The 12,210-nt window shown below is 44.7% G+C and overlaps 1 protein-coding gene across 9 annotated transcripts in view; it reads left to right on the top strand.

Moving 5' to 3' along the window:
• The window catches only part of myo3b (myosin IIIB), a 1,137,435-nt gene that overhangs the window by 444,280 nt on the left and 680,945 nt on the right, over positions 1-12,210 (top strand). For all 9 annotated transcript variants that reach the window (XM_072475849.1, XM_072475846.1, XM_072475848.1 and 6 more), the window contains 2 exons: positions 7,043-7,253; positions 8,409-8,556. In XM_072475849.1, the coding sequence (XP_072331950.1) occupies positions 7,043-7,253; positions 8,409-8,556 (359 nt within the window). The remainder of the gene's footprint in view (positions 1-7,042; positions 7,254-8,408; positions 8,557-12,210) is intronic.

Below are 12,210 nucleotides of genomic sequence, written 5' to 3'. Positions count from 1 at the left end.
ATGGGAAAAGGCAGCCGAGATGAGGAATTCAGAGGATGTTTTCTGGATAGTTTCTTCAAACCTACCAGAGCGAAGGCTATACCAGACTTCATTTTGTGCAACGACAGAGGATTAGTTAATCCCTTCATTGTGAAGACTCCCCTAGGCAGATTGAATGGTGAGAGATTGCAGAGCTCTGTGATGCAGAGGGATCTAGGTGTCCTTGTGCACGAATCACAAATGGTCAGTATACCGATACATCAAGTAATAGAATGTTATCATTTATTGTAAGGGGAATTCAACACAAAAGTAGGAGGTTATGCTTCAAGTATACAGGAAACTGGTGAGACCAGGTCTGGAGTACTGTGTGCAATATTGATCTTTTTAGTAAAGGAAGGATGTAAATTTTCTTTTTAATAATCTTTATTGTCATTTCCTTTTTGTATCTTTTCCTTGAACTGCCACTTTGCTGTGGTGGAGAGGCTTGAACGGTTCTGTTGATCCCGAGAGCAATGCTGTCAGGAGTTTTAAACTCCTGGCAGGGTCACCCATGACAGTAACTCGGAGGGGAGGAACCAGATAAAGTGCAATCCAAAACAAGACCTCAGTGGTGGATCAGAGGGAAGATGCTTGTATGGTATCAATGACTGTTGTTATGTGAGAGCACCTTTAAGAAATGGGTGTTTATAAATGGGTGTTTATAAACCCTGGCCTATAACAAATTGGGGGCCCGAGGGGGTTAAAGGTCTATCTATTGGATTGGCTTAGTGAATTTAAAGACAGTGAGAGGTGAGCATATTGTGGTTGCTTTTCAGGTGTGGTATTCTAGTTTAAGTAGGGTGTGTGTTGTGGACATTGGCTCTTTCAGAGGCTCTGAAGTTTTTGGGGGTGGAGACGGGCACACACAGTACCTTATGGACAGAGACTAAAAGCAGACTGTTAGATTTGGCAAAAACATTGCAGTTAACATTATCTGACAAAAAGCGAAAAGTTGAGGTAATTATGGCGATGGTTAAGCATTTAAAGTTACCTGAGATACAGTTTGACTCATTGGAAATGGCAAAAATTCAGTTGCAAATTAAACAAATGGAACATGAGAAAGAATTAAAGCAGCTTGAATACGAAAGAGATAGAGAGGAAAAAGAAATAGAAAGGGAGATACAGATCAGGGAAAACGATAAAGAAAGAGAATTTGAACTTCAGAAAATGGCCATGAAATACCCCCAAATCGAGTCCGATTCCGACTTCCCACAGACCAGTGACACCGAGGACCCGAGGGAGCCTTTTCGAGTCGCTGTTATAACAAAGAACAGGCTGTCCCCGAATCAAAACCACCAGCCGCTGTCGGTGCACAGCATTGATCCAGACGACGAGTGGTGTGCCACCCTGACGGTCAACCAATCCCAGATACAATTCCGCCTGGACACTGGTGCTTCCGCTAATCTCCCAGCATGGTCAGCCTTTCAGACCCTTGGGGTTAAACCAACCATTCTTCCGTCGACCTGCCAATTAGTGGACTACAATGGCAACGTCATTCCTGCTACCGGTTCATGCCAACTCAAAGTGACGCACAACTCGCGAAAAGCCATCCTTCCCTTCGAGATCATGGGTTCCTCGAAGGACTCTGTGCTAGGCGCACAGGCGTGCAAACTACTAAACCTCGTTCAACGAGTACACTCTCTCTCTCCTGAGGACACGTCTGCCTTCCAGGATGCAGACTTCAGGGCGCAACTCAATGCCATCATCGACCAGCACCGCAACGTTTTCGAAGGCATGGGCACGCTTCCATACACTTACAAAATCCTGCTCAAACAAGACACCACGCCTGTGGTTCATGCACCTCTCAGAGTCCCAGCACCCCTCAAGGACCGCCTCAAGCAGCAGCTGCAGGACCTCCAGGACCAAGGAGTGCTCTCCAGAGTGACGGAACCAACCGACTGGGTCAGTTCCATGGTGTGCGTAAAGAAGCCCTCCGGCGAGCTCCGGATCTGCATTGACCCAAAGGATCTGAATCGCAACATAATGAGGGAGCATTACCCTATCCCCAAGCGCAAGGAGATCACGTGCGAGATGGCTCGGGCCAACATCTTCACCAAACTTGACGCCTCGAAAGGATTCTGGCAAATTCAACTAGACAGGTCCAGCAGAAATCTGTGTACCTTTTATATCCCGTTTGGCAGATAGTGCTACAACAGGATGCCGTTTGGGATTATATCGGCATCAGAAGTATTCCACCGGATCATGGAGCAAATGATGGAGGGCATTGAGGGTGTGCGCGTCTATGTTGACGACATCATCATTTGGTCCACCACCCCGCAGGAGCATATCAGTCGCCTCCAGTGCGTTTTCAAACAAATATGGGACCAAGGCATTCGCCTCAACAGAGCCAAATGTTCCTTCGGCCAGACGGAACTCAAGTTCCTAGGGGACCACATCTCCCAGTTGGGTGTGCGGCCGGATGCGGACAAGGTGGCAGCCATCACGGCCATGCAGAAGCCAGTGGATAAGAAGGCGGTCCTCCGATTTTTGGGCATGGTCAACTTCCTGGGGAAGTTCATCCCCAACCTCGCCTCCCATACCACAGCTCTCCGGAACCTGGTCAGGAAGACGACAGACTTCCAATGGCTTCCCGCCCACGAGCACGAATGGGAGGAGCTTAAGACTAAGCTTACCATGGCCCCAGTATTGGGATTTTTTTTATCCCACGAAGGAAACAAAAATTTCAACGTATGCCAGCCAATCCGGCATTGGGGTCCTGCAACGCGATGAGGCCTCATGATGGGCCCCTGTTGCATATGCGTCACGTACCATGACCCCCACGGAACAGCGCTACGCACAGATCGAAAAGGAGTGCCTGGGCCTGTTGACTGGGGTCGACAAATTTAATGATTACGTGTACGGCCTCCCTCAATTCACTGTCGAGACCGACCATCGCCCGCTGGTCAACATTATACAAAAATACCTGAATGATATGACCCCTCGCCTCCAGCACATTCTGCTTAAACTCCAGCGGTACGATTTCCAGCTCCTATACACCCTGGGCAAGGACCTGATCATAGCCGACGCTCTGTCCAGGGCAGTCAACACCCCGTGTGACCCAGAGGGGTTCGTCTGCCAGGCTGACGCCCATGTGGCCTTTACGGCCTCCAATCTGCCGGCCACGGATGAACGCCTTATCCACATTCGCCGCGAGACTGCGGCTGACCCCCTTCTACAGCGTGTCATGCGCCACATGACGGACGGGTGGCTCAAGGGCCAATGCCCGCAGTTCTACAATATCAGAGACGATTTGGCAGTAGTCGATGGTGTCCTCCTGAAGCTGGACTGCATCGTGATCCCGTACAGCATGCGCCAGCTCATTTTGGAACAGCTACACGAGGGCCATCTTGGCATGGAGAAGTGCCGGCGGAGGGCCCGAGAGGCTGTGTACTGGCCCGGCATCAATGAGGACATCACCAACACAGTGCTCAACTGCCCCACCTGTCAGCGGTTCCAGCCGGCCCAACCACGTGAGACCCTACAGCCCCATGAGTTGGTCACGTCCCCTTGGTCTAAGGTAGGCGTTGACTTGTTCCATGCGCTCGTCAGGGACTATGTTCTGATTGTAGACTATTTTTCAAACTACCCAGAGGTCGTATGCCTGCATAACATCACATCATCGGCGGTCATCCGTGTCTGCAAGGAGACCTTTGCTCGTCACGGCAACCCACTCACTGTGATGTCGGACATTGGCCCCTGCTTCGCGAGCCAGGAATGGTCCAACTTTGCCAGCAGGTACAACTTTGCGCGTGTGACATCTAGTCCCCTGCACCCCCAATCCAATGGCAAAGCGGAAAAGGGCGTCCACATCGTCAAGCGGCTCCTCTGCAAGGCTGCCGATGCAGGATCCGACTTCTACCTCGCCTTGCTGGCCTATCGTTCGACCCCACTCTCCACGGGCCTGTCGCCAGCCCAGCTGCTCATGGGTCGCACCCTCAGGACCACGGTGCCATCCATTCACATCCCAGACCTCGACCACGTTCCGGTCCTTCAGCGGATGCAACAGTCTCGTGCACAACACCATGCGGCGCATGACGCTCGGGCGACTGATCTCCCTGCTCTGGCGCCGGATGACAATGTCCGCATCCATCTTCCGGAGGGTGGCTGGTCTGCAACTGCTGTGGTTCTTCGGCAGATGTCTTCCCGCTCGTTCCTGGTTCGTCTGCCAGATGGTTCCATTCGCCACCGCAATCGGTGTGCCCTTCGTCTCGTTCCACGCTCGCTACGTGATCCTCCACCGGTGCCACACCCTTCTGTTGTCCCCAACCTGGACTATGTGGAGATTCCAAATACTCTGCATCATCCTCACTCTGCCGTGGCCCAGCCCATTCCTCAGCCGGTGGCTCCTGACCCACCCTTGTGGCGATCAGCCAGAATTCGTCACCCACCTCAGAGACTTGACTTAGGAGTTTTACGATGTTGGACTCTTTGATCTGTTCTGTTATCCTGTTTCATCGTTCCAGTAGTTTGTATATAATGTTCATTTCGTTGTTGGTGTGATACCCTATTTCTTGGCACCAGGCACCTTCCCGTGTAAATAGATTAGCCTCATGAACATAGTCATGTAAATAACACGCACACACATAGTCAGGTACATTCACTACACGATATTTATTGTCACGCAGGCACATATTCTTTATATAAAAGGGGGGATGTCATAATATACACCAGTATATCATGGTGCAGACACACACACACACATACTGATGGACATGCAGTGGGACCAATCAGCATACACAACACCACAGCCAATCACCAGTGAGAGCACACGCACTATAAAGACAGGGGACAGGAGAGTTTCCGCTCATTCGAGTAGCAGCCAGCTCGGAGCATAGAGCTCACAGCCTGCAACACAGACATTCACCATGTGCTGAGTGCATCACCTGGTTCGGACTAGGCAAGGGTCAACAGTTAAAGCTGGTATTGCATTTACCCACAGTTCAAGTATGTTAATATAGTTAACCTGATAATAAAATAGAGTTGCACCACTTCCAGTGTTGGTGACCTGTTTGTGACCAAGAGATTGTATGAGATGGAGCCCCCGGCCAGGGTAGGGAATGCAGCAATTCCTGAACGGGCTGCAGTTTCCCAGAGTGGATGAGGAGTTGGTGCAGGGATTGGAGGGGGAAGCCGTTCATTGGCTTCTTTAAGGAGGTTTGAGGGGTCAGCAAAAGGGGGTTAAAATGGGGAAGGCAAGATGGGAGGAGGGGGTATGATGGGGAGCAGGGGGTGGGGGGAGTGGAGTTTGATTATTTATAATGTTGTATAATTTTACTTCAGCTTTGGTTTGTTTTTATGAAAATGCCTGATTAAAGTATTAATAAATAAATAAATAAATGCTGGCCTAGCCAACAATTTGAAAGAATTTTTAAAATTACCCTCAAATTAAATAAACTTTCTCATAACTGTGGTTGCGGTGCAAACATAAAAATCAACTGTAGAAACAAGTTCATGGGGGTTGGTAAGAAATCTAGGCCGAGCTTATGAATAAAGTCAATAAACTGACATGGGAGGAGACCAGCAATGTCCCCATAACCATGGAAATGGCAAAAATAGATTGTTGTAAATTGCAAGGGATTTTCTTACCTGAGCAGACAGTGGTGGGGGTTGGGGGCCTGAAACAACAGTTTGGTAAAAAAGACTAGAAAATTCCGTTATCAGAAAGCTTGTCAAAATCCCAGAACCATTCGTAGGTCTTAGTAGTATTAGTGGGTTAGCAGAACAATTGCCCCAGGTTCAAATTGTTGCTCTTTTTAGCCTTAGTTTTATTAGCTCTGATTATGTCACCTTTGCTCACGAGTCGCCAGGTATCTTTCTGATACCGCCACGTGGTTCAAGCTCGAGTTATGATTAATAAGTCAGCACACCGCTTAGTAAGATTGAAATCAACGGTCATTTATTATGTACAGCAATAGATACTTACACAATAATTACTTACTATTTCACTACCTACCACTACTGGCCAATACTTAACTTTTGGGGATGGCCCACCAGGTCAGGGAAACAAATGGTTTATCGAATTGGATCTGGCCTGCGGGATTCAAAAGGCTGATACGGGTCGATGGCTAGGAATCTCTATCGGGTAGCGATCGCTGGAGTCAGACTTACTGTTTCTGGTCGATGTTCTTGCGAAGGTTGCGAGCAGGAGAAGAAGGGAGAGAGAGCGAGATCTGAACTCGGCCCCTCAATTTATAGGGCGCAGGCGCCTCTCGGGGTGGCCCTTGACCCTTGTTCCCAATCACTGGGTTCGATATGCTCCAATAATGGGGCGATTCCTCGATCGGGGGGTGGTCGTTCACCTGTCTTTGTTTCGGCCACTGCAGGCGCCAAGAGGTCTGGCCCGGCATTCAATTGCTAATATGTTGCAATTGTTCCCAGGGATAGCCGATTAAACTGCAGATGTCTGTGTTGATGTGCTGCTAATAGTCGTAGGTATCGATCTGGGCCGACTTCCCCAGGGCCGAATACGCTATTCTGTCTGCAGCTGTCCGTTTGTGTCCTGTTGGCTGCTTTTCCCATCAGCCTTTTCGGTTAGCCATTTTAAATCGGGTTTTGGCCAAATTAATCGGGAATCAGCCATTTTAGGTGGCTACAAAATCCCATCATGGCAAATAGTGAAATTTGAATTCAATAAAAAAGGTGACCATGAAACCATTGTCAATTGTCGTAAAAACGCATCTGGTTCACCAATGTCCTTGAGGGAAGGAAATCTGTCGTCCTTACCTGGTCTGGCCTACATGTGACTCTAGATCCACAGCAATGTGGGTGACACTTAATTGCCCTGGGGATGGGCAATAAATGCTGGCCCACCCAGTGATGCCCACATCCCATGGACAAATTTTTAAAAAAAAGTAATTTTGCTGGTGTACCTATTATAGCACATCAAAATTATGTGTACACAAGTTGCATTAGTCAATTTTAAGATTATAATTTGTAGTTGTCAATTACATATCAGTTGCATCTGATATAGTTACAGTTGATGAGTTTGCTCAGAAGATAACACTTCAAAAATGTTTTCTTACAGCTTCAGCTCTGCTTAGTATTGGTTCTGAAGAGTTTCAGGAAGCACTTACCTCTCACTGTGTTGTGACACGGGGAGAAACTATTATTCGTTCCAATACAGTCGATGAAGCATCTGATGTTCGAGATGCTATGTCAAAAGCCTTGTATGGAAGACTATTCAGCTGGATTGTAAACCGCATCAATATACTTCTCCAGCCTGATAAAAGTGTATGGTAAGTGAATAAACTAGAAAGACTGCAAACCAAATAATTGTCAGTTCACTACAAAGGGGCACCGTCATCACACAAAAATATTTTGGGAAAATGTCTTTGTTTTGAGAAGGCAAGAAGCTGTTCATTGCTCTTGTCATGGTAATGTTAGAATCAAGAGACATACATAATTATTTGTTTTAAAGATTTATGTCATTGCATTTCATGCTTCCCAAGCCTTTTCTCATTTGTGTATACATCTTTTATCATAAAGACTGTATTCCTTTAATATTATTTGTGCAAAGCACAGTGGGCTAAACAGCTGGCTTGTAATGCAGAACAAGACCAGCAGCGTGGGTTCGATTCCTGTACCGGCCTCCCCAAACAGGCGCTGGAATGTGGCGACTAGGGGCTTTTCACAGTAACTTCATTGAAGCCTATTTGTGACAATAAGCGATTATTATTATTATTGAAGATAAATTAGCTGTAACCCAATTACTGAAGTAAATAGCTATTCTTACACTTCATCCTTTAGGGACACAAAATAAATGTAGATATCCACTAATGCCGTGCAGCATGGACAATATATTAATGTACTTTAGGATAATATGGACTATTGTGAGTTGTACATAACAGTTTGAACATTTAAAATTATTCCAGTTTTTGTTGCTTTCATGATTGTAACTGGGTAGCACGGTGAAGCAAGGTCAAAGGTGCAACATGATTTCGATTCCCCTTTCCATTGAGTTTCTAGCCTCAGCGGCATCACTATGGAGTGATGCTGGGCAGAACCCAGCTGTCTTCCCACAGAAGAAAAGGAAACATGGGAGCAAAATTATCACCCGTTGACACCTGCATGTCTTATAGCAGCTGGCTTTATCAGTGATAGCAAATTTTATATCAATATTATTTTGAAAAAGTCAGAACCTACCATTATTTTCTTTCCTGAGATCCAAGCTTGCATGTCTATTAATTATGCAAAGACGAATGGATGGATAATGAAATCACTAAATATTTTGTAGTCTCACAAAAAATTTACACGTTGCTAATATCTAGTTTTTGAAGGGGAAATCCAGCTTTTAGCTACACTGGTCCTTGCTAACCATGATAAAGATCATTGCTGGATAATTTTCTTTTTAGGTTTTGCTTTATAATCTTTTGAAATTAAATTTTCATTAGCAATACTGAAACTGGAATGAATGTTGGGATTCTGGACATCTTTGGATTTGAGAACTTCAAGAAGAACTCCTTTGAACAACTATGTATCAACATTGCCAATGAACAGATCCAATTTTACTTCAATCAACACATCTTCGCTCTTGAACAGGTAGACACAATTAAAAGTCAGTCCAAAGTATCTAAAGCTACGGTATAAGGAGGTTTTTTTTCTTTATTTACCTCATCATAAGAACATGATATTTCCTATATGTGGGACATATTGTCAGGAGCCCACAGATCTACCCCAATACCTGGCTGACTCTGGGAATGGAATGGGAAACAGGCAGACCAGCCTGTGCTGGACCCTGACTGCCTCTGTTCCGACTATGATGGGGCCTGAAAATTCTAGGGCTGTTCTGATGCAGTAGTGGTGGCAGGATGGGACAGCTCTGAGGCATTTCCCAGCATATGTACATAAATGTGTTATAAATTCTGTAACCGATAAACAATGAGAAAATTTCACTGCATGTATGACATACACTTGCATATATTTAATTTTTAAATAGTTACGTTAATTTCTCATGCAGTATGGTGGCATTCTTAGATGCAAAGGGGCAGGATTTTTCATTTTTGTGTTATTTGGATTGTCGGCGTATGCAAAGTCTGCCCAGAAGAATCAGTGTGGGATCGATTTGTAATGCAGTTGATGGCCTACCAGTGTAAAAGATGTTTTCTCGTAGGCAGCTTGCCAATCTCATGGCAGATCACTGGGTAAGGCAACTGAGTGTGAAAGACCCCCAACAACACCTTATGGGGGGGATGGATTCGTGTTGGGAATAAAAAAGTGTACTTTACAACAGCAGAAAACATGTGTGCATAACCTACAACAGCAACCGCATAAAATTTGAATTCCTCTAAGGTGTACAACCCACAAACAGCTGTCAAAAAACTATCTCCAAATGCCCCATTTTGCTTTCCCTGATTACAGCTGAGAATCTTTTTATTGTTGAAAGTGGCTATGCCCTTGGTTGGTGAGCACAATCAAGCACTGGCCACAGTCAGGTTGGCAAAGCTGAAAATGTCAATATGAGCCCTTGACCCCTATTTTCATTCATCTGTGAGCCTCCTACCTCATCCTGATGGGAGCTTTTGCTAGAATTGAATTTTGCCCCAAAACCTAAGACAGCCACCACTACAGCGATAAGTCTGCATAACCAATTGCTTGATGTTGGTTCTCCCACGGCCCCATTTTTAAATGTAAGTGGGTTAGTAGTGACATGAAAATTGCCCACAAGATCTTACTTGTGGATGGCCTTCTTTTTCTTGTTCCTTCCTTTGAGATAGTTATTTCACAAATTTGAATCATTTTAGAAGTAGTCATTGAGGAAAACATGAGCACGATACAATTACTGTATCAGCAGTATAATGTGCAAACAAATTTGGCTTTTCAGAAATGTGACTTGGTCGCCTTCTTTCTTCTGTCATGTGAGAGCGCCTTTAAGAAATGGATGTTTACGCAATATACCTTTAAGAAAATGCAGTGATGTTAGAGTGTGGGTGGAGCTGGGTTTTAGGTCAGTCATTTTTGAAGTTTGAGTTTGAAAAAGCAGTTTGTGTGTGTGTGTGTGTTTCCAGAGAGCTGCAGTGAAAAAGCAGCTTGTGTGTGTCTATGTGTTTCCAGAGAGCTGCAATTTGAAAAAGCAGCTTGTGTGTGATTGTGTGTTTCCAGAGAACTTCAGTTTGGAGGAAAAGAGCTTGGGGAGTGTCTGTGTTTTGCAGTGAGCTGGATTTGCGGTGATCTCTGCCATGAAAGACTATCTCTCGATCATTTGAGTGATTTAAACTCATAATAGTTAAGCCTTTAACCTGATGTGATTCTATTTAAAGGTGTTAAGTCTCTTGGAAGTTTGAAGGAACATTTTGAGGAATTATTTACTGTTGTAATATTTTCGTAGTTATCTTTGAAGTAAGGGGTGTTAAGAGATCCAATGTTTATTTAAGATGTTAAGTTGAGTTCATGGAATAAACATTGTTTTGTGTTTAAAAACCCACGTGTCCATAATTGTAATCCCACACCTAGGGAACAAGCTGTGTGCTAGGAAAAGCAACAAATACATTAAAGGGGGAGGTTGGTTGAACTCCATGATACATTTTGGGGTTCTGAAAACGCCTCGCCCATAACAATTGGGGGCTCGTCTGGGATAAAAGTCGATCTATTGGATTGGCTTTTGTGAACTTAAAGACAGTGAAGGATTGTTGCTTTTCCGGTGTGGTATTTTAGTTTAAGTGGGGAGTGTGTTGTGGACAATGGCTCTTTCAGAGGCTCAGAAGTTTTGGGGGGTGCAGACTGTCACACGCAGTACTTTACGGATAGAGACGAAAAGCAGACTGTTGGGTCTGGCAAAAACATTGCAGTTAACAGTACCTGGCAAAATGTGAAAAGATGAGGTAATTATGGCGGTGGTTAAGCATTTAAAGTTGCCTGAGATAGAGTTTGACTCAAGGGAAGTGGCAAAAATTCAGTTGCAAATTAAACAAATGGAACATGAGAAAGAATTACAGCGGCTTGAATACGAAAGAGAGAGAGCGGAAAAAGAAAGAGAAAGAAATAGAGAGGAAAAAGAAAAGGAGAGAGCAGAAAAAAACAAAGAAAGAGAAAGAGAGGAAAGGGAAAAAGAGAGAGAGTTTGAACTTCGGAAAATGGCTCTGAAACATGAAAATCAGTTAAAATTGGCAGGCGCAAAGGGACACATACAGTTGGAGGAGATGGATGAGGATAATGAGACAGAGCGTCATAGTCGAAGACGAGGTGGAGATCTATTTAAATATGTCCAAGCATTGCCAAGGTTTGACGAGAAGGAGGTAGAAGCCTTTTTCATTTCATTTGAGAAGCTAGCTAAACAAATGCAATGGCCACAGGACATGTGGGTATTACTGATTCAAACAAAGCTGGTAGGTAGGGCTAGTGAAGTGTTTGCATCACTAACAGAAGAGGTATCTGGAACGTTTGAGGAGGTGAAGAAATCCATCTGAAGTGCATATTAGCTAGTGCCTGAAGCTTACAGACAAAGGTTTAGAAATTTAAGGAAAGAATTTGGTCAAACATACATGGAGTTTGAAAGGCTCAAACAGAGTAATTTTGATAGGTGGCTAAGGGCTTTGAAAATAGACCAAACGTATGAAGCTCTCAGAGAAATTATACTTTTGGAGAGTTTAAAAATTAAATTTCTGATGTAGTGAGAACTGATATGGAAGAACAGAGGGTTAAAACTGCGAGATTAGCAGCGTAAATGGCAGATGATTATGAATTAGTTCATAAATCAAAGATTGGATTCAGACATCAGTTTCAGCCGGTGAGGGATAGAAACTGGGGACATGAGAAATACTCAAGTGGTAAGGGTAAAGGTGATCTGATGGGAGACAATAAAGAGAGTGTACCTCAGATTAAAAAAGAAATCCAGGAGGGTGGAGAAGAAATGAAAAGTTTCAAATGTTTTCACTGTAATAAACTAGGCCATGTAAAGTCACAGTATTGGAGGTTGAAGAAAAGCACAGGGAAGGATGATGTGGTAAAACAGGATAAGACAGTGGGGTTTGTTAGAGTGGTATAGGAAAGCCCAAGGGAAGCGAAGGAGGTGCAAACGATTGTACAGCCTGTTGAAGAAGTAATTGTTCAGAAGGTGCCAGATGTATTTAAAGAATTTACTTGTGTGGGTAAAGTTTACTCGTGTATCAGGATGAGCAGGTAAAGAAGTCACAATTTTAAGAGATACAGGGGCTAGTCAATCTTTAATGGTAAGAGATGAGGAATTATGTAGTTTGG

The sequence above is a fragment of the Scyliorhinus torazame genome, chromosome 2 (assembly GCF_047496885.1).
Source record: "Scyliorhinus torazame isolate Kashiwa2021f chromosome 2, sScyTor2.1, whole genome shotgun sequence".
Taxonomy (NCBI): Eukaryota; Metazoa; Chordata; class Chondrichthyes; order Carcharhiniformes; family Scyliorhinidae; genus Scyliorhinus; species Scyliorhinus torazame.
This window is presented reverse-complemented; position numbering and strand designations above follow the sequence as displayed.